Here is a 23024-nt window from a genome sequence, read left to right on the forward strand (position 1 = left end):
GATATGCAACTGAGCCTGCTAAACAATGATTTCACAAAGAAATAGAACAGTTAGGGATGAAGAGGAAACCGATGCTGCAGGCTGAAAGATTTCACAGGATCAGAGCTGAAACTTGCTGTAACTTTGTCTACATTTAATGTAACCACTAGTAAATGTAATAAGGTTTCTAAATCCTTTAAAGATACCAGAGAATAGACAATAATTTGGCTTGACAGTTTAATGATAAAAGTTAAGTACGCAATCTGAGACTGCTCCCTTACACTGTACAGTATAATACTGAGAATAAATGCAGAAAGGGTGCTGTACATTAACAGGACAACAAATACACAGAAAGCAATGACACAAAGAGAAATTATATACATACTTTACAACTATGTGGACAAAAAGGTTGGTAGCTGATGGACTCAGCTGAGGTGAGAGAAGGCTGGTTTGAGGAATGGCCGTGCAGCGTTCTGGGGTGTAGGCAGAGCCATGAAGCCTGGTCTTCTCCCTGCTGGAGCTGAAGAAGCAGGCCTAGAGGAGCCCCGGCCCGCTCCCCGACCTGCACTTTTATATCCTCCCTTAGACGAAGACCAGTTCCCACTGTTCCCGCTGTATGAAGAGAATGCATTAAGATTTGGGGCAGTTTCAATTATTTCAGTTGCTAAGGACATTTCACCTTATTTCTAAAGAACAAATCAGTGATTGTGATTATTTTAAGGATTGATACACTTGTCAGATTACTTGTTCTCACACAAACATTGACATTTTGGGTTTTTTCATGACAAAAGCGGTCTTTTTCACATTACCTGGGCCACTTCATGACAGGAGACAATTTGATGAGAAATGCGGTTACCTGCACTGAAACAAAAACTGACCTTTTAGAGTTTTTGTTGTTATAAGCTCGCTGCCTTTTGGGTTTCCTTGAGAAGGATGCCTTCTTCCTTTTCTCTCCTCGGCCCGTGTTGCTCCTAAAATATGCTGAAGAACCGTCCTCTTCTTCATCATACACATCATCCTCAGGATGGCCACGTGTCATGTCGATCCACCTTGAGCTCTCACCATGCTCCTCAGCTTAATGGAGGAAAAAAAAAAAAGCCAAAGACTTTGTTTCAAATGTATTTTTGGGCCAAAAAAATAAAATAAAAGGAGCTCTTGGAGGAAAAACATTTCTTTAAAAAGCTGATGAAGGGTTAGATGGTAAATAAACCTTAAACCATTACCTTAAAGGTTATAACTGTACTGCAATTTCACACAAAGATTTCTGCCACAAGCCTTTAGTTGTGTTACTCAGGCACTCACCAGGCAGCTGCCATTCTGAGTATTTCTGTAACAGTTCAATGAGCTCAGCTCCATATTTCTCCAGCTTGTCCTCAGTCACACCGTCGATCTGAAGCAGCACCTCAGGGTCAGCCGACAGAGTCTCTGCACAACCAAGAAAAAAAACAAAAAACAATTCAACACCATGCTCAATACAGCAGTAAGCTGACAAATAAGAGAATGGGCTGAACTTATACGAAGATTTCAGAAGGCTGCCTATTAGGGATGTGCATGGGTAACCAAGTTAACTCAACCGTTTGAGGTGCTAACACGTGAACACTAATCAGTATTCAGGACTTGTTACCTTTAATTTTTTGTGACATGAAGAGAAAAAAAAAAAAAAAAAAAAAAAAAAGACAAAAGATTTAATGAAATGCCACTTTCATGTCTTATGACAGTACACTAGCTGATGTTAGCTATGTACAGAAACAGTGGAAATAGATTTCTCTGACAAACTCATGTAAGACAATGAGTTTATGGTAGTTAAACTTGAATAGGAAGTTGAGAAATCAATCAGTTAAAGAGAAGAAAAACAAATGGGAATACTTGTATGCCAGGTCATGAAATTTTGTCACATTATTTTCAAAAATGTGAATTATAACATGATGTATGTTGGGTTCAGTAGCTCACCAGCGATCTTTTTCAGGGTGCTTGTGGAGAAGATATTGTAGTAGTGAAGACCAAACACTTTGCCCAGCTTCTTGCACAACTCGCTGAGCTCTTCCAGACACTTCTTGACCATTTCCTCCCTCTTGGAAACATTCTTGGTTACAGAGGCCTTGTGCTTCCTGATGCTAGAGGCACTTTCGGTCTCATGGAACTGAACCTGCAATGGAACATAAATACAAGGGTACAAAAGACAATTAAAAAATAAATAAATAAATAAAAAAAGCTGAGGTCATCTAGTACCACTAGTATAATGTACATTAGTGCTATATAAAATATAAGAATAGAAATTTGGCAGTGGTTTTCTTTAATGTGCACTCTATTTTGATAACTTTGGTATAGTACAAGTTCCTACAAATAAAATGATTCCTCATGGCAAGGATACTTCTAGAACATTTCCTGAGGTTAGGTAAATAACATCTGTAGTCCCAACCTGCAAGCTGCCACTCAGGACATTCATGGCTTTAGGGCCAGCTGAGATGTAGGCCACGGCCTGACCGTTATTGGTTATGTACAAATCCTCCATCAGGATGTGGTCCAGCACAAGCTTCTTAAATAGCCTGTCAGCGTTGTGCCTGGAGTAAGCTGCTCCAAAGCCGTACATGCCTGACTGGATTCGTGCACTTTTGGAGCCTGTGGAGACACCCCTGTTAACGTCTGCTATGTTCATTCTTAGTAGAATCAAGAAGACTAATCTGTGACTCTTACCTATGAAGATGTCAACCAGCATGTTCAGAGTAAGTCTGTTTTGCTGGGACGATCTGCCATATCTGCTGCCAACTTTTTCACAGTTTTCTTGCACAAACCGCACGATCTTCTTCACATCCTCGGTCACATTTCTGGCTTGGTATTGCTGGAAAACATAATTTGGACAGACATTAAGCATGTAATGCTCAACTCAGAATCCATATTCAGAAGAAATCACTTAGCAAGATGCTCCCTTTTAAAAGATAAAACAAAAAAATAAACTCAAAGATGTGGATTACCACAGAAAACCAGCCTACTTCATCCCACAAACCCCAAGATGACCGAATGAGGTTCTTACGTGTGGTCTGGCACAATTGTCACAGATGACTTCTGGATGCTCCTTACAGAAGTCAGCGTTGAACTTGTGCTCACCGAAGTACGCAAGCAGCTGTATCCTTCTACACTCCGCCACATTCTCACAATAATGCACCATGCTGTGCAGGTTGTTAATGTGAGTGGCTCTGGAATGGTGATTGCCATCCTTGTCCACTGTAAGGACATTGTGGAAGGAATGCAACGTTAATAGTTAAAATATCACAGGCAAGAACACATCATATTCAAGGTGAATCTGATATTCTGATGTCAGTTTTTTTTTTTGCTGGATTTTAAAGTGGTTCGACATGGCAACAAAATGACTTGAAACAGATTATTAAAATCCATCATCAACAATAAATATAGGTGCAATGCTAAAATAACAGTGACAATGAAATTTTATCAAGTGACTCAACAATACGGCTAAGGGACTGATAACATTTTGCACCCCAAGTTTCAGACAAAAACAGATGCAGTTGCTGAAATACTCAAAATAAACCACACAAAATCTTCATTAAATCTTCACATTATCAGAAAATGACAAAAAAATAAATAAATAAATAAAAATAAAAAAAAACACACAAAGTAAAGGGATACATACTGGCAATGAGTCTTTTGATTCGGATGACATCATTGTAGGAGTAGAAGAGGATACAGTGAGACATCTCTCCGTCTCGACCAGCTCTCCCTGATTCCTGGTAATAGCCTTCCACCGACTTGGGCAGACTAGCATGGATCACATACCGCACATCAGGCTTGTCAATTCCCATGCCAAATGCAATTGTGGCACACATGACCTATGAAAGTTGATGTACAGAAAGAAATGTGGTGAAAAATTATTTAAAAAGTACAGCTGTTTAGAACCACATCCACTGATTTAGTAAAGCATCCTTGAATCTAGTGAGTTTGAGAACCACTGTTAAGAGTTTTCTCAAAAATTACTACTTTAAAATAACTCAAAATAAGTTATAGTCATATAAATGAAGTTGATGAATCCTCTCACCAATGACAAGCCTTGGATTGTTTGTGTAAATAACGTAGATGAATCCTCTTACCCAGGAACAGGCCTTGATTGTTTGTATAAACAATCAACAGAGTTTTGGACACTGGAATGCACTTGGAGCTTGAAGAGGCCAGTAAAATTGCTTACATAGTAAAAGACGACGGCAAGCTAACCCTCGACGAGCGAAGTTGGTGAGAACTGGCAAAAAAATGGTTCTTGAGATAAATGAAAAAAAGTAGGTTTCAAAATTATGCCAGGCTGGGAAAGTTCAAAAAGAATAGATCCCAGGGATGGTTGGAGGTAAAAGTTTCCAAGGAAAGTGTCAAATTAAATAATGGCAACCAAAAGTGAAACAAAGTCATATAATTGATTAAAGGTTGGTAGGTGGGGTGATGCGCTCACCCCGAAATAGGATATAAAGAAGGATGCTTTGTGATTATCTTTGCATGTGTGGTTGTATCTTGCCACCTAAAGCTATAAATAAATAAATCTGAATCAGGGTTGCAGGGGGCTGCTGGAGCCTATCCCAGCAGTCACTGAGTGGAAGGTCATTGGGCCCGACAGAGTAATGCAATAAAAATTCATTTTCAGATTTACAAAGGGTTCCAGACGACAATAATAGCCAACTGCAATGAGAGCTCATTTCCTACTAAATGAAAACTACTTCTGTCTCTTGGGCCTGTGACAACATAGTAACTGTTTGTCAACAATAATGCTAGCTCTGTGCAGGACAAATAAGACACCATTATAAAATATTTCATTATTCAAAGAAATTCTCTTACCTGGCAGCCATCCTGGTTGATCCATTTGTTTTGGACATACTCTCTGTCACTATTATTCAGCCCTGCATGGTAAGCCAGTGCTGCAATCCCAGCTCGCTGAAGACTATCCGCCATGGTGTCACAGTCGTTACGCGACAAGCAATACACAATACCAGAGTCACCTATATGTAAAAGAAATCCAAATGCATTTATTAGCAAAATTAGTTAAAATATACCTTAAATTCTTAACACATAATTATAGCACTCACGTGGATAATGTTTCTTGATCCAGTTAATGCAGTCCTCATCAACTTTCTTGGGTTTTTTAGGCAGTACGCAGTATTTTAGATTGTGTCTGTTGAAACTCATTGTGAATCTGTGGACAAAGCATGTAGTGACTGACAGCATTCGACACCCTGGAATATGCACAAATGCATTCACTCCATGTGTGAGTTTTGCTACACACAGTAAAAGCAAATAAAGAGCATGAGAAAGCATCAAGTGACAATCAGCAAGCAGAAACAGCACTTGATTTTTTTTAACTCCAAAATATGTTCCAATGAAAGCTCCACAAAAAAAAGCATAATGCTGCTTTGTGAGCGTATCAGGCATGGTCCAACACCAAGACTTACACCTGTGGCCGTGTCATGGCAAGCTGATTCAGGATATCCTTCTGGACTCGAGGTGTGGCAGTGGCCGTCAGTGCCATGACAGGAACATTGGGAAACTTCTGTCGCAGCTCATGCAACCGCTTATAGTCTGGTCTGAAGTCATGTCCCCACTACAAAAGGAAGTGTTTAAACAGTTAACTACTGCTAGGTTGAGAAATGTTTGTGTTACTTTGGCACGGTTTTAACTGTAAGAGCACTTCTGACTGGAAGTGTAGACTACTGTAATTTAACTAATTTAAAATCAACTAATGAATGTGCTGTACATTATTGATCTCATTGCCAGTGCATACCTGGCTGACACAATGAGCCTCATCTATTATGAAACGAGCAAGCAGGCCTCTTTCATACAAGTTCTGCAGAGCACTAATCATCCTCCCACTTGCAGAGATCTGTGGGCAAAAAAATTCATCACCAACTCATAGATGAGACTTCCATTCAATTAACTAGCTCCCAACAATTTATTAATTTTAAGTAAGTAAATTATTAATTTAAAAATACAATTGATCAGCTCAAGAACTAACCTTTTCAGGAGTAGCATACAGCAGTTTGACGATAGGATCCTTCTTAGATAGCTGCAAATAGATTCTCCCAGCTTCGCTGTCACTTTTATCCCCAGACAAGCTAGTGGCAGGGATCTGAAAATGGAAAAGAAGTAAATTGTCATATTATATAATCAAGATGATATACACAGATCAACCTAAAGAAGCTCAAGGCATATTTAAAGTAGTTATCTTTAGGGAGAATCTTACATCTAATGTGGTGAGTTTCTGGACCTGATCCACAATAAGCGAACGTAGTGGAGAAATCACCACAGTCACCCCAGCAGACACACAGGCAGGCAGCTGATAGCAGAGACTTTTACCCCCTCCTGCAAAGGAGTTTCCATTTGGTTTGCAATAGGTTACACAATACATACTGTAATGAGGTATATTTTGTTTGTTTCATATATCGTATGTGAGTCCTTGTCAACATCTCCTGACTGGATGCAAACACATTAACACAGAGCTGCCAGAACTAGGCATATTATCCTTTGAATATTCATAATGTTAACATAAGAAAATTAAAAGGTCTGATACACATTACTGATATGCTTTGTTGTATTAACCCCCATCAAGTCACCATTTAGTAAATGCACCTTTGTAAGCAGTCTCAGAGTCTGTGTGGGTACATTCCTGACAGCTTTGCACATTCGGACAAGGCATTTTTTTTCCTCTTTTGGCTTACACCAAACATGGTATTTAGTCTGATGGCCAGAAAGCTCAACTTTAGTCTAATCAGAACAACTCACTTCAGGTTCTCCATACTCAGTCACTGAGGCTTCCAACTCTCTCACACTAGTCTCCTTCTTGCAGGGTTGCTCGCTTTTTATAGACTACCCTGCTCTTGGCAGGTTTTCTTTCAGTTTCTTATATAATTGATTTATCTATAACTCCAGAGGATATTTAGTGACTTGGAAATGCACACAGATGCAACAACTTTCTCCAAAATCTAGATCTATAAAACAAGCGTACCTGTAGGCATTAGGACAAATGTATCTTCTCCCAGCAGTGCAGCATTGATGGCTTCCAGCTGATTGAAACGGAACTGATGAAGACCAAACCTCTTGTGGAATATTTTCATCATCTCCGGAGAGTGAGGAAAGTTGAAGCCCCTGAAACGGTCATGCGCTGGATTCCTAAACGTAACTTCTGTAGAGACATTAGATTCAGTCAATACTAAACAAATACAACAAAAACCTGTAATCAGAATGGAGGACAGAGAAATAATAAAATAAAATAAACTATACATAATGGATCCACTGACCAGGGGAGGCTGGCTTAGTAGGTTTTATAACTGCTGTGGGGGTGGTGACAGTCTTTTTTTCGCAAGACTTAATGGGTCCACCTTCACGAATTGGTTGTGGGAGGGTACTGGAACTCCTCTTTGAAGCTGATGAATCCACAGGTTCTTCATAGTAATCTGGGATATCACTCTCATTTAAATCATCAATGTCAAAGTCATCAATGTCAAAGTCGTCTGGCTCTGCGCTCACACTTAAATCAACACAACCAGATGCTGCTGTGCTGCTTCCAGCTTTACTCTCTGCATTCTTTCTGCTGACATCCTCTTGTTTATTTGGTGAGAAGAAAAGTTCAGTCTGCTTAAGATCCACAGCCTGATCATTTGGCTGATTTAAGGGAAGCCTCAAAGTACTCTCCCCTGACTTGCTATTACTCCAGATCAGGCTTAAGTTATTTCCCCACTCTCCACTGACAGCAGGTTTGAGGGAAGGGTTCCAGGAGCATCCTGGTGTTTCTACTCCATTAATAATGCAGTCTGAGTCTTCAAAGACACTGCTGTAGTCCACAGACATCGTAGAGGCAAGGGACTTTCGGAACTGAAAGCCTTTAGAACCGTCTCCTTTAAATGAAGTCAAAGGGGTGGTGACTCCAAAACTTGTTCTCTGAAGCAATCTGGGCTCAGGGGTTGCTCTGTCTGACAGGTGCTTTCCTGATGATGCCAAGTCAGCAAGAATTCTTTTCCTGCGGAACCATAATATTTACATGATGCAGAAATAGCAGTTACATATTCAATTATTTTACACTTAAGCAATATTCCTTATTTACCTGTGAGCTCTCTGTAAAAGCAGATCTGTGCCACAAGTCAGGGCTATGAGCTCATGCTCAGGGATGGCATCCACTATACAACAGATAGACTCCATGATACTGAAGAGAGCATCATCAGGACCTACACAGGTCAACAATCATAATCAGAAGCATGACGGGTGAAAGGAGGTTGAAATGTCTATATGCAGAAGTACAGATAAATTAAACAACAAGCTCATACCTTTCGGATCTTTAGCAGGAATATCATCTTCTGGAAAGCTTGAAATAGAGCCTCTTCTTTTTGAAGCAACATTTACTTCAGCACTTTTGACAAGGTCAGATTTTCTAAGGTGAGAGATCAATATTGCTCGTTCAGTAGAGGAGCCCAATCTCACACTACAATTCATATTAGTCATTTACGTAAAAGAAGCTATTAAATTAATTTCATTTTAATTCCAAAAAAGGAACATTAACCCAAAGGTGCAATATCAATCTTAACAAGTAGGGATATTCTTTTTATTTCACATCCGAAGTAAAAGCCGTTGCTACCTTTTCTCCAGGGTTGAAACAGGTGGGCTCCTGTCATCAGGCGAGGGTGGAATAAAATCCAAGTCATCCTCCAGCATATCCTGAGACTGACTGTCATCTATATCTATGATTTCAGGATTGATGCATTTATGTTCAACATCTGTAAAGCAAAAGCCAGAAATAAAGAATAGTAAAAACGATGAACTGAATTAGATTAATTCTGATAACTTTTTCGAAGAAAAAAGAGCTTATAAGCAATATCACAGAAGTAAAAAAAAAAAAAAGACACTGACCTGTTGAAAGCTTTAAATTCTCATCAGCTTTATCTTTAGGTTTAAAAAGGTCAGCAATGCTCTCATCCTCACTGTCGCTGAGCAGTAGCTTGTGCTGAACCCCAGGTAAACGACGCTTTGTTGGCTTGATGGGTGAATCATCTGGCTCCCCAGCTTCATGTCCAGACAGGGCATCATGTTGATTGGCACCAGAGGTCTCTGCTGTAATTTCGAGAGCTTCTCCAGAAACACCAAAAGACGGTCCTACAGGCAAACTTCCAATCTCGGTTGTGTGAGCAATCTTAGCACTAGCAAATACATCCTTGTCTGTTCCTGGTGTTTTTTTCACTGGAATCTGGGGGCTTTGTGACAATGCTTTTCCCTTTATTGGGGTTTCAAAATCATCAAAATCATCCCAGTCATCGACAGGAATGGCAAAAGAGTCATCACAGCCTGCTGTTTTTACAACTTTATCGCCATTAGCATCTGTAGGGGTGTTGTCTGGTTTTACTGAAGACTGGATAGGGGTGGATTTGCTCACTGCAAATGGGTTGGCTAATGGGTTGATGGTCTGTGGCTTGGTTTTGCTGGGTGCAGTTAAGAAGTTGAATTTTGGAGGTGCTCTTTCAGGCTTGTTTGGAAATGTCAGAGGAGGTTTTGTTACTTTACAGCTGCGAGGAACATTGACACTCCGGTTTGCTAGAACATTTGCACCAATTACCTTTTGGGGACTTTCAGCTTTGCCAACACCTGGCGTAGACGTCTTTTTGAAGCAAAAGGCCCTGGAGGAGGAGGGAAGTTAGTATAAATAAATAATTCTGAGCATCTAATATTAAATACAAAACGGATTATGTTACTAAATCTTAATCACTGAAATGAAACTTAAATTAAAATCCCCAAAAAAAACTGCTTGAGCACAAGTAACCAACAAGCTTAGTTACGTTACTATGCCCTACACATCATAAGCATTTATGTTACGACACACCGTTGCAGTAGAAGAACAGAAGACAGTGGAAGCTTACCCAGGCTTTGGTTTGGTCAGAGATAGCTTGTTCTGAGCGGCATTAACTTTGGTGTGCCGCTCGAGTTGCTCTTTTAAATTGTTTTGAGGGAGAGTGAGCATTGCGCGGACAGTAAACAAACATGCGTAAAAACAAACTAGTTAACAGGTAACCTAGCTAAATTACGATGCTCACCAAATAACACAAGGTACAAATGAAAGAAAAGTAAAACTTGGTCAGATATCTAGCTAACTCAGCTTATCTAACTAGACAATATCTAATGACATCTGCAGCTGACAGTAAGCTAACTGACTGACGGAGTTAGCTAGCTAGTTCAGGGAGACTCAGAGACGCCCCGCGCTTCAGTTTGTTAGTTAGCTCGGTTAGCTTGCTAAGCGGCTTATCCGTCTCTCCGTCGTTCGCGGTTACTATCTTGGCACTGCAGACACTACAGGAACCAGTCTGTAATGCCGTGTACTGGAAAAAAAAGATTTCCTTTATCCAGGCATAAATAATAACAGTTCTTACAAAAATACAGAGCCTCGTACTGCCGGTCAGCTGAAGAGGCCAAAGCTAAAGTTTTATTTGCCGCTCTCCCAGGAACGGGTGCGCTACTCGCCCTCCGATTGGTGCATTACGTTTCGACGCGTTTCCGCCTTTTCCTGATTGGTTCTGGCCTTGTAGCGGCGTCAGAGTCCTTTCTAGACGACACCCCTGGCTGCGTACCGAATCACGCACTGCATACTGCACACTTATTAGTATACACTTCTGTGTCAGTGCGGTGTAGAGTCAAATCATACATACCCGTCCCGATGTTACTTCCTTTCCAACCATGTAAGTTCCTCTTTTTTGTGAAGGATAATTCTTCTTCTCAGAATTCATTTGTTGGGGTATAAACGAAGGAAGTGGTTTGATGTGAAATTGTGCGTTGTAGAAAAACTTTGTAACCCAGATGTATCCACAACGCAAATAACACGACCAGTGAACCTGCACATGTTCCGAGTTTTCATATATAAAAGAGAAATTAATTTTGTTCTTATGCATTTCGAAACATTCTTAAATAAATGTTTCAACGACTAAACCGAACTAGTCAGCTACTAGATGAGTCATGACGCTGTAAAATATGTGAAAAACGAAAAAGGGCAAAATACAAGACGGCGTGCTTAACGTGTTTAATGTCAAAATGAAATCCCACAAATCACTGCGAATGGGTTCAACCAATCACTTTGGTTCATTTTTTTCTGCCAACGTTTGCAATTGTCTATTTTCTCTGGTGTACACGTACATGTAATTTTTAAATTGTATTATTTTTTAACAGTCCGCTTATTATATTTTTACCTTACGAAAGCAAGATGTGTGTTCATCTTATTAAGAACTATATTAATCCTGATATGGCCTATAACTTCTTATTTTACTTATGGACGTGGTATTAATTTATTTTATTTTATTGCCAATTCCATAACATCTCTTTTTAGATATCAGTAAAATATTTTAGATTTCGCGAAATATTTCCTTCTTTGTGTAAGCTTGTAATTTTAATAACGATTTACGCCAAAGTCCTCACACACACACACACACACACACACACACACACAGTACATTCCAGACTCTGATATGAGCTCTCCTCATCCCTTAGTAAACACATCATATCTGACAGTGAAATAAGAGCAAATAGAGCAACAAGAGAAATAAGAGAAAATAAAATATATGAAGACCCTATAAGGGCCGTGGTAAAAAAATAAAAAAAGTTAATGACGTTGCGTTCCCTGTAAATTTTTTGCATTCCCTCGCAAAATATGTTCGTCAGACAGCAAGCAAAAGTAGGACCAGAGCCTACATTAGAGCTTTGTTTTTAGCGTAGCTAACGTTAAAAGCTGTTTTCCAGTTTCGCCAGTCTGTGCTGTGTTTGGCAATTGTTCTCTACAATCTCTGTAAATGTAGCTTTTACTGTAAGGAATGTTGGAGTTGGAGCTGCCGGGTAGAAGGAGAAGAGGTAGACCTCAGAGAAGGTTTATGGATGTAGTGAAGGTGGACATGGAGATGGTTGGTGTGAAAGTAGAGGAGGCAGTGGATAGGGCAAGATGGAGGCAGACGATCCGCTGTGGCGACCCCTAAAGGGAGCAGCCGAAAGAAGAAGAAGACTGTACCAGGACCCTCGATCTCAGTTTCAGGCTGCGCTCAGTAACAGCATGATCATGTTTGACTTTGAGAAGCGACAATATGTCTGTATTTCAATCCAGGATCAACATCCAATTCAATGAGCTGCTTCGTTTCTGAGCTTAAGCAAAGCGCAGCTTATGCAAGGGAATGCAAACCGTTCATTGTAATGCAAAACATTTTCGAGGGAACGCAATGTCATAAACTTTTTTTTTTTTTATCTCGGCCACTCAGGGGCTCCGTAGGTTTATTTATTAAATGTCTCTGCAAGTTCTCTGGTGAAACCACACGGCTTGCGCAGCAGCTCACTAGCCGTTGGTTAGTGTTTTAGGGCGCCTATCAGACTGTTTGAATCTCCATGGTAACAACGACGTCACTTATTGTAGCCATCCCTTTAGGACGTATGGGTAATGTATTTCTTTGTACGAAATGGGGCAATAACATTACCATTCAGTTAATGACATTAACTGAAGCCACCCCACATTCTCCTAGCTCATGAATATTATGGGTAAAAATATTGTTTATGGGTAAAAATATTTTTTTTGCCCATTTGCGATTGTGAAAATATTTTTTTTTACTTCCGGAACCAGACAGTTGAGCTCCACTGCTTCAGAGGTATGTTTGCGATCACAACAATCCCGACTCAGTAAGTTTATCCAGAATGGTGCATCTCACATCAGACCACTCATCCATGCCCCTGAAAAGATGAGATGAAATAGTCCAGTATTAGCACGCTTTGAATGCATGTAGTACAGTGTGTAAGTCGTTTTCCTACTACTTCTACTAGTGTTACACACACTGATATTTCCTAAACAGCAATATGGAAATTTGAAGGAGTTTTCAGCATTCGGCTCTATTCATCATTCTGGACACATCTAAAATTTCCTCATGTTTATTTAAACCTTCTTAGGGTCCTACTAATTTTATAAAAGCTGTATAGCTGTACAGCACTAGCATCTTTTAATTAGTGTATACATTTATTTGCAACCATACAGGCTTTATGTTGTAGTGTTCGCTTTTATTAAAAGACAGTTTTCATAGTTTTTGTGATTGTGCCCATCGGTCCCCTGCTCACCAGTGCAGTGCATGGAACCCCTTCAATGCTGATGGAAATGTGTCAGAAGTCTGATATTGACCCCACCATGGCCACTGTAGGTTTGTAGCCTGTGCTGTCCTTCTTGCCTAGGCCAGCCTTCTTCTCGCTGACTACACCCTCAGTGGACAAGCCCTAGTCAGATACCTGGCCGGCTATGTGTCCGGGACTTGCGGCCCTGTGCCACTGGCTTTATGGCTTGGCTTGCATAGCTCAGTTGGAGACAGTGCCATGATGAGCTGGTCCCAGGCTATCTTGATTTGTACAGGAGGTGGCACATGAGCATAAGCCAGTCTAGCTAATGTTTCAATATTATTATCCAGGGTGATTATGTATGGTTCCACTGCCTTGCCTGTCTATGGCAGTTACACAGATCAAACAGATTGAGCCCTGCCTCTGGAGCGCCCAGACCAACGCACTGTAATCAGATCTCTCGCTAGGGTCTAGCATTAGCAGGCAAGCTAATGCATCATCAGTCAAACAACGTGTCAGCTGCAGGACTTCCTGTTCATCAGACCACTTACATGATTTGGCTGTCAGGTCAAATTGTGCATGGAAAACCTTCCAGTCTGCTTTATTGGAGTGTACTGCTTTATTAGAGTCTTACTGCTAAGCACTGCTATCTTTGCACCATCTGCACCTAGATTTTCCACTGATGTAGTAGCTGGGAACAGTTGGGAGCAATGAAAGCTAGCCTCTGAGCTTGCTGGCACTTCCAAGTGTGGGCACCATGTGGGATGCTCCATCGCCACCACTGCTCTCTTGAGGCTCTTCCAGGTGGTACCACTCACCCCCTGTGGCTGCGGCGCTCTTAAAGATGCAAATTCACTGTGGTCCTCTTCTACTGTTACACCAACAGAGCGCTTCTTCTCTGAGCTCTGTAGCTTAGCTTAGCTGCTAGCGGCCAAGTAGTCTGGATCTCTACCGTCAACTAAAACCTTTACTTCTGACATCAAATGTGTTTACCAGTATTAAAAGAAACACAGCGTTGCCCACGTCATGGTGCTTTATTATCCAGCTGTTGCTGGTCACAGCTACCTCACATAAGCAGAGTTTTCTCTAATAGCTCAGTCACTACTCAGCTCATTCCTGACTCTCAGCTTTTGACTGACCCACAGTTCTTCCTGCTCCATACACATATCCCCCCTCCTGCCTGGCAGCTAGCCCCACCTTCAAAATAAAGAGTTATCAGAATCAACACAGAGAAGAACTGCTGGAGAACAAATAACCTAGAATTACCATGTAAAACATACCTTGAACGTGGTACAATATTATTTAAAATATTGATTCCACATGTCTGAACAGTGATTCAAACTTTGAACTGTATACACAGACTGACCTCTTCAATAAGTACACCACCTTGTATTTATATTCATTGCCCATTTTATCATATTATAGCATGTTAGTGCTGGACTGAGAGTAGTCCACCAACCACAAATATCCAGCCAACAGCATCATGTGGGCAGCATTCACAAACATTGCAGCAACCAGGTGGACCAACAGGTGGCAGTGCCTGATTGAGCAGACATTAAACGGACAAAGTGTATAAAAACTCCAGCAGAACTGCTGCATCTAATCTACTCATACCAGCAGAACACACACTAACACACCAACACTACATCAGTGTAACTGTAATGCGGGGAACAGTGCATTGCACAAATAATGCCTGCTTTGTGGTGGTCCACTGGGGGACATGACCACTGAAGAACAGGGTAAAAGGGGGCTAACAAGGTATGTATATATACAGATGGACTACAATCTGTAATTGTAGGTGTACTCAATGAAGTGGCCGGTATGTCTCCAGTACTACTTGTGCTGCAGCCAGTTTGAAGTTTAAAAAAGGACTTGCAGCTGGACTTGACTTGCAGCCTACTAAAACTATGAGTGTGATTTTATATTGATAAGCTTTCAATGATAGATGTTTTTTGTCTTGTCTCTCTACAAGCATGTCATTCTAATATGACCTTCTGTATGACATAGCTGCCATGTATAGAAGTCATGGAAAATGTCCTAGAAAAGTCATAGAAAATGATTTACTATAAAGAATGGGAATCCTGATTAACCAAGTAAAGCACATTTCATTTCCAATTCATTTGAATTAAATTATTTTCGTAACAGCAGCTGGACTACCTTGGTATTCCTTGCATCTTGCATTTCTGAGCTTTAGCATTTTATTTGAATTCATGCTACGTTTCCCACCTTTCAATTGCTGAAAAATTGAAATTGAAGAAATATTTGCAAGAATACTGCATTCCTTTGTATCAACAGATGCAATTGATGCATTTCTCAGTGTATTGTTACCTCTCTTGTTACTACTGTTTTAATAAAAAAGATACATTTCTCATTGGCACTTTATCAGTGTTCCGGTTCAGATGTCACCTTTGGCCATAAAGCCATAATCTGCATAGCCTTGTGCCAACATGCGATTTGCAGAAGGAAGTTTAACTGTTCTTATGTTTATTTTAATGAGCAGTCAAATAATCATATGAGGAACACAATAGACACATATGGCTTTAAACAACTCCTGATAAAAAAAATTTATTAGGCAAAAATCATTAAACAGTATTCTGTCAGTATATACTCATAAAAGGCAATCCTTAAAAATTCAAAAACAGCAAACTGGTGATATTACTGAATGATTCAAATACTGTAGTTACCAATGCTATGAGCTACTATATGTTGTAGCTCTTCACACTTGCTGTGCAAAATAGATTTCATGTGATCATCCCTTTCCATTTAAAACATTAATGTGGCTTAATCATTTACACCACAGGATATGATGAGCAAGCAGCAAGGCCACACATGTTCTTTCCCCGCTCAATGTAGAAATATCTGTATAGAAGAAAATGTGATATTTTAATATGTTCACAATGTACAACTACAAATGATTAAAGCTGTATTCACATGGAAATTTATATTTTGCCCATCTCAAGCCTGCATATGATGAATTTTGATGAATGAGACAAACATACCCATCTATTCCCCAACTGGTTCCCCAAGAGTTCTTCACTATCCAATAGGGGGTGTCATTCTCCTCCGCATAACCCACAGCCAATACTGCATGGTTCACTTTGTCCGTAGTGTTGTGACACTTAGTGCTAAGAAATGTCAATGCACACTATTAGTGAAGGTGATACTCTTAAAAACAATTATTATTAACAATTATTACACTTAAAGGAATATTATCATGGCCAAAATTTGTAGCTTCAACAGTTAGCCAGTAGAGGCTGTAGTATTTGTCCAAACCACACTGTGTCCAACTGCCGAAGTGTTTGGTCAGGCTTGGACACCATTTCTCTTATTTTGTTGAACTCAAGTCAGGTTCAGATTTCACATTTCAGGTTTCTCACACCCCGTCTCCCACTTTTAACAGAATTATGACCTGCATTTACCCAACTTTAGCTTCCCTATCTACTTTATTTCTCCTTCATGCTTTTATAACCTGAAGTAATTTAGTCTGGATACTGGAATCACGCTGTTGTTGGCAGTAAATGTTACCGAGGTACATGTGTAGCAAAAAAGCAATAGCCTATGTAAAGTTTAGCAGGACTAAAAACTTTTGAAATGTTGTACATTCATTCATGAATAAATTTGTTAAAGTGGAATTAAAATTTTATTTTGGATAGCTCAAAAGTGTTAGCTTAAAGCTCATGAGTGTTTTTAAATGTGTTTCTTGGTGAGCTTTTAGCTGCTGTGATTTTCTCTAGGTAATTTATGTCTGTACCAGTGTTTCCCAGCCCTGGTCCATGAAGCACACTGCCTTGCACATATTATTGTTTTCCTTGCTTCCAACACACCTGATCCAACTAATCAGCACATTATCAGCCACTTACTGAGTTGAAGTGGGTGTGTTAAGGCAGGGTTAACATTAAATGTGCAGGCAATGTGCCTCCAGGAGCAGGGTTGGTAAATGCTTATCTAAGCTATGTAGGTTTTAAGGATTTGGAGACTTCTCTGGTGGAAATGTGTAATTGCATGCAACATGCAGAAGAACATTGTGTAACATCGATTGTGCTTTAGACCCCATTAGCACAATGTTGTTTTTTTTCATCTGAGAACTAAATATTGAGCCAGACATTCTTTTGAGCCTGTACATGTGGCATTAATAAGTGAATACTTATGATGTAGGCAGAAATACTCCAGCAAAATCCAACTCGATACCTCTGGCTTTTAATTACTGTGTGAGGTGTTACATGGTGACTTGGAACAGCACACGGCCACCTTATTTTAGTGTGTGTTTTTTCCTCCTGATTCAGTAATGCCAAAAAAAAGTCTTACACAGTGCAGCTGTAATTTTCCACTAAGGATTCAGCAGCTCTCATTAGGAATGTGTTTTATTCTAAGCTGTTATCCTTAACATAAAAACACACTGACCTGAAAATACGCACTGCCTTAAATGACAGCTTTTTCTATGAATTTGACCATTCCACCTTAACTGATGCAGCAGATGCTTGCACCCGAGGTTCCAGAATGTAACTGCTGCAACATTTAAGGTGGAACGTGAGAATTTGAACAAGAAGCTGGCAAACAGAAAGCTTCAGCTTTCAGCCTCATCTGCTTTGATAACTCATGGACCAGAGTATGAATGCAAGTGTACCTGAATTTTGAAATGACTTGAAATGCCAATCCCTACTAGTAGCCATGATGAATTACTTAAGGTTAGCTAACCTTGGCTGAAGCTCAGTACCTACTTGTTCAAGAAAAAAAATTGCCAACTCAGCATCTGTCTTAAAGCTATTCTCTTCTTTCAAATACGTCACTAATGCTCACTAGTTAATCGTTTATTTACTAGCTAATAGTTTTACTGCATCTCTGGTCATGGAGCTTTTTAGAAAGATGCCAAGGCTTTTTAGCTCAGGATCCAGATTGTTTGCTTGCTTGCATGGCTGTAGCACGCTGCATTTGCCTGACAATTTTTTTCATGTCTGACCACACAAGATGTGGAAATGGTAGTGCAAAATTGCCAGTAGGTGGGCCAACTCATAAACAGATTTCCAGAATGGAAATTTCAAGGGAGAACATAGTGGATGTAGCATTGTTGTCGGAGACACCAGTATCTTAACTCAGCACGCTCCTTAATCTTAGCTGAATTTGATTCAACATTACAGGCTCTATGAATGTTGTAGTCAGGTTGCCATTGCAGCTGTCATGAGGAACCCTCTTGAAAATGCTGGAATGGGACTGTAATTTTTACCTGCTGTACACTCCTCCTGTGTAGAACATGAAGTCATTCGTCACCTCATAAGCAAAGCTGACAGGGTTGAACCTGGCCACAGCGTCCACCATCCCCATCTCATCATACTTAAAGAAAGACCATGTACTGTTCAGAGGTTCAAATATGAGTACTTTAAGTGTACTGATTTGAAATCAGTAAATAAATGAGGATTTGGGAATACTTACAAGTGTGATGTTTACCACATCCCTCACAAAAGCAGCAGCATGCTGAGGATTGTACTTACAAGGACCATCCTACAATCAAAAAATAAGAGAATATAGGTCTTTTAAAGCAAACTCTGGGTGTTTAAACCGTTTGATTACTTCAATTTTATGATATTGATGCACATCATAAGTAAATTACTTTGCAATCAATTACAATTATCTTGGATTACTATCTGTAGAGCCCTGTCTAAGACCATGATGAGAAAAACCAAAATACTGTGTGTCATTAATTATATGACAAGCATTGCTTTGTTGGTGGGAAAAGTAGCAGTTCACTCACTCGAGCTGTGTAGGGGTAGTCATCCTCTGTCATAATTCCTTTACTGTACTTGATGTACTCAAAGGCTTGACTCGGAAGTCCACTAAAAGACAGAGGGGTTTGTATATGCATTCAAGTGCAAATGAAGATCTAAGAACAACACATGACACTGTGGATTCATGTCATGTGATATGAACAAAGGTTTTATAGTTTTACATTCTTAGTGTCTTATTTGTGTTTTATTGTCTACAAACTTTACCCCTTTTGGAAAAATTAGACTTTCGACCTGCTTATCTACACTCACCCATTGCAGCCATGATTGTTGAAAGCGCCAGCACAATCTACCAACTGCTGCTCTGCCTGAAAAATAATGATAGCCGAAGTAGGATGGCAGAAACACAGTACACAGCAGAAAAGCACCATTGTATGAAACACATAGTCCAACTACATGTAATATGACAAAATGACTAGTTTATGTTGAACTAGCATTTAAGCATGTACGCTAAAAGAAAGCCCTCATAAAGTGTACAGCAGCTACAGTGATTAACAGTGTAATTCTTCAATTCTCATTTATTAAGTACAGTTTCATTAACATTTCTTAGTACTGAAAAAGAAACACCCTGCATCTTTAATTGAATTGTTAGGTAAAATGGAGGATCCTCAATGCTTAGGATCTGCTGCTCACCAATAGAAGGAGCTTCCCTGTGGCAATTGCAGTGACTGACTCCAGACATCCTGTAGTAGAGAAAGTCCAGCAGCTGCCACAAGAACCCTGAAACAGTTTAGATGTAAAAGTTCCCTTCAGAACATCTGATTCACTGAATGTTGCTTTTAGCAGAGACACATTTTACCTTGACACAGGTTATTAACTGTTAGTAACAGACTAGATACCTGGTTCTTTACATGGGTGACATAGTTCCCTTTCTTCCTCCAGTCAATGGAGTCTGGATATGGCCCATTGCTGCTAACATGATTTCCTTTGGTAGCTGAACAGTTCTGCCACATTTTAAATAAAGAGTTAATAATGTTTAGTGTGTCTACTTGTCTTAGTTAATAGCAAGTGCTACCACTGGATACCTGAGGCTCAGTCAGAAGGTACTTTTTCTTGAATTCAGCAAAGGTCATGTCAGCAAACTGGTTTAGTCCCACTGTGTGGTACAAAAGAAATGTGCATAAGGTTATTACATTTTTGGGTACTATGTCTAAAGATGAATTCCATTGATTTCAGCATAATCAAATCGATAAGATCTACATTCAGAGTGCCATTCTAAAGAAACTCAGAATAAAAAGAATCGTTCACAAAAGTGGTGACAGGAACCAGATGTCCAACGTGTTTAATGCCTCTAAACGTGAAATGGTTATGAATGTGCTGTTCTGAGATCAGGTTTAATTATTTAAAATATCCTCATGGCAGAAAGTTACGTTCAGGGCCTTTTAAGGAAAATGATATCCAAAAACCAAATGCTTTGTTGGATTTACCACTATTTTACCATTATCAACACTGCTGATAAAAACTTGGAAGACGTGTAAATTTACTAGTGGTTCTGAATGCTAAATAAACTGTCTATATTCACACTGCAGATATCTCAGGTTCCTCTCACCACCACTGCCCAATCCAAGTAGGTTTCTCTACAATGCACAACTTCACATCAAGTTTCTGAAATTCCCCTTTAAACCAGCTGAGATTTTGTGTAAATAACACCACAAACCTACTTCTGAACTTGTGATTTCCTGCATTGTGCTGGTCGACCCTCCTCTTGTTTTCAGTGAAAATCTGCAGCCTCTGGTAATACTCATCCACGCTGTATCTTCTATTGTGCTGTAGACAAGATTTACAAAAGAAAACACTTCTTTTTAATGCACGTCGTACAGAAGTCAGTTGGTCTCACAGGCTGGGATTTTGGGGGGTGGTTTTCACTTCCTTTTTTAGACTACAGTGAATAAAGGGACGCCACTTGGGCTTAAATTGTACTTCTGTTGGTACCACAATGTCCAGGTTCTTACCTCAGACATCCATGTTTTGAAGCCAAACTCATCTGGAACAGCGAACACAGGCTTTATGTAAGACGTTATACATTAAACCGATGACAAAAGGATTAGACGAATAAAAACTGTGCTGGAGTAAACAGTTCCTCCTCAGAGAAGGCTAACTTTAGCTAAAGCAGCCCCAAACCAATAGCAAAACCGAAAGTAAACGCAGTGAGACGTTAAAACTCGTATCTACATTTGTAATGCAGTCTTAACTCTTACCTTTTTCTGTTACCAGAGGCGTCGCACAGACGCAGTAGAGAAACACGAGTAAGGACACAGTTAAAGCGAGCGCTTTCATGTTTGATGCCGACTGGATCTCCGCGACTCTGCGGCTCGTATGACAAACGGAGGAAATAAAAACTTCCCTGCATCACATGACATAGAGCTGATTAGCATGTCTGCGCTAAGGAGGAGGATAAAGGCGTTAGAAATGGCACTGACCTCGGGAAGCTATCCATCATACGGAGCGCCCGAAAGGACATGGGGAAAAATACATGTGTTTTTATAATGGGTAAAAAAAACACCTCAGATTTTTTAAACGTTAATTATCTCGATATCGTTTTTCGGTATAATTACCTTGAGATAATTTCCTGGACATCTTCTTTGTTGACGCGCGCCGTATCCTCTAAATACTCTGCATGCATCCACCTGTAGCCGTTAAGCTGGCTGCTCTTGAATAAATACCGCGGACATGCACCATATTCCCAAAAGTGTTGTCTCGCTCGCTCGTCTGCCTTCACACGCATATGAACTTGAGTGACATCCCATTCTTAATCCATACACAGTTCTGGGCCGATTCTGGTTTACATACACGTGGGTCACAACTGGGCCAGATGCTGGACAGCTGTGTAACATTTTGACTCATATTTACGTTTAAAGGCCAATTTTGGTATATGTGTTGCGGCCCAACAATTTGGTTGATGGAAAAGGGTCACAGCACAATTACGTTGCGACGGATTCGTGATCGGATGGTTTACACCTCTGAGTACTTTTGGCTCACTGGAATAGCAGACCGTTCTGGGCCGATTCTGGCTTATATACGCGAGTGTTGGTTGACTTCAGGAGGGATATCAGGCATGTGGGCCAGATACTGGACAGCTGTGTATGGTTTTAACTTTTAAGGGCAGTTTCTGGTATAAATGTTGTGGCCCAACAGTGTGGATAAAGGAAGAGGGCCTTAAGGCACCTTAATGCTGCGCCAGACCAAGTTCATCATTTTCAAATGGACAACCAGCAGCTGGGCCAGAGGAAAAGACCAATTCTCTTCAAGAAGACAAAGGACATTAAGAGGGTAAATAATATCCTTTACAACATCACGTGTACATACGCGAACATGATTTGTGAAGTGGAAGTTTAGTTCAGTGAGATTAAATATTTCGAATTGTTGTTCCAGTATGGAAAATAGAAAGTTATAACTATGGCTAACCTTAACACTTGAAAAGCACAGACTCGCTAGATTAGATTAATGAAATCAGTTCAAAGTTTAGCTACGCTTTTCTTCGTTGCTAAATCGCCGTGAATAATGTCAACTTATTCATTTTTGCTAAATGTTCAGAATACTTAACTAACGTTAGCTGGCGGTTGGGTTAACGGCGTTAACCCACGCTAAAGCGCTAGCTCCGAGCTAACCGCGAGCTAAGGTTAGCTAACTACTCGGAGCATTTAAAGCAATAACAGGTGTTTTTAAGTGTTCTGCCATAATTTTACTTACCTCAGTTAGCGTGTTAGCTCGGAGCTAGCGCGTTGTCTTGACAGTGTCAAGTCCTCTTACGTGCACACACGTCACCCTTCTGTGTAAGTCAGTAAAACTAGAAGAAAACAGGTTAAAACAGGTGCTGTGGTTGTTCACCTGAGGTGATATTTCCTGGTCCATATCAGGGTTGTTTTCAGGAGTGCTTTAGGTTACATTAGTTCGACCTGTAGCTAAGTAGCTTATTTTTTGATTATGGGTTTCTTAATGTTTGTTAGAACAAAACCTTTCTTGTTGATTACAGATCTTGCAGTTGTGGAGTTCTTGCCTCATTATTCAGTTTCTAAAGTAAAAGCCTCTGTTCCAGACCAGCTGTTACTGGGGTTCTGCGACTGCTTACCGCGGAACACCTTCCAAAGTGACAGAGCTCATTCAGTCTGCAGAGGGGACCGTGGGAAATGATGATGGTGGTGTTGCTCCAGGGTGTCAGGTAAAGGGATTTGTTGTACA

At 40.2% G+C, this 23024-nt stretch overlaps 2 protein-coding genes across 3 annotated transcripts; both read right to left on the minus strand.

Annotated features, from left to right (window-relative positions):
• Positions 1–202: 202 nt before the first annotated feature.
• blm (BLM RecQ like helicase) lies at positions 203–10468 on the minus strand. Of its 2 annotated transcripts, XM_017711120.2 has the most exons (22): positions 9867–10468; positions 9566–9626; positions 8866–9475; positions 8594–8732; positions 8286–8389; positions 8066–8186; positions 7263–7981; positions 6971–7147; positions 6209–6327; positions 5981–6094; positions 5750–5848; positions 5421–5569; positions 5058–5164; positions 4810–4970; positions 3626–3821; positions 3011–3201; positions 2674–2818; positions 2399–2598; positions 1930–2125; positions 1282–1404; positions 858–1053; positions 203–591 (listed from the first exon to the last, which is right to left on the minus strand). In XM_017711120.2, exons 1-22 carry the CDS (start codon positions 9965–9967, stop codon positions 405–407), a joined length of 4215 nt encoding a protein of 1404 aa, XP_017566609.1. In that variant the 5' UTR covers positions 9968–10468; the 3' UTR covers positions 203–404. The 2 variants fall into 2 exon arrangements, with proteins under 2 accessions (XP_017566609.1, XP_017566608.1); XM_017711119.2 differs by having other exon boundaries at positions 8866–9626.
• A 5135-nt stretch (positions 10469–15603) lies between these two features.
• ctsh (cathepsin H) lies at positions 15604–21297 on the minus strand. The gene is made up of 12 exons (XM_017711117.2): positions 21044–21297; positions 20798–20829; positions 20507–20612; positions 19871–19941; positions 19685–19789; positions 19479–19565; positions 19098–19153; positions 18815–18896; positions 18496–18564; positions 18290–18396; positions 16068–16193; positions 15604–15927 (listed from the first exon to the last, which is right to left on the minus strand). Exons 1-12 carry the CDS (start codon positions 21120–21122, stop codon positions 15858–15860), a joined length of 990 nt encoding a protein of 329 aa, XP_017566606.1. The 5' UTR covers positions 21123–21297; the 3' UTR covers positions 15604–15857.
• Between the last annotated feature and the right edge of the window lie 1727 nt (positions 21298–23024).

This window comes from Pygocentrus nattereri, chromosome 7 (assembly GCF_015220715.1).
Source record: "Pygocentrus nattereri isolate fPygNat1 chromosome 7, fPygNat1.pri, whole genome shotgun sequence".
Classification (NCBI taxonomy): Eukaryota; Metazoa; Chordata; class Actinopteri; order Characiformes; family Serrasalmidae; genus Pygocentrus; species Pygocentrus nattereri.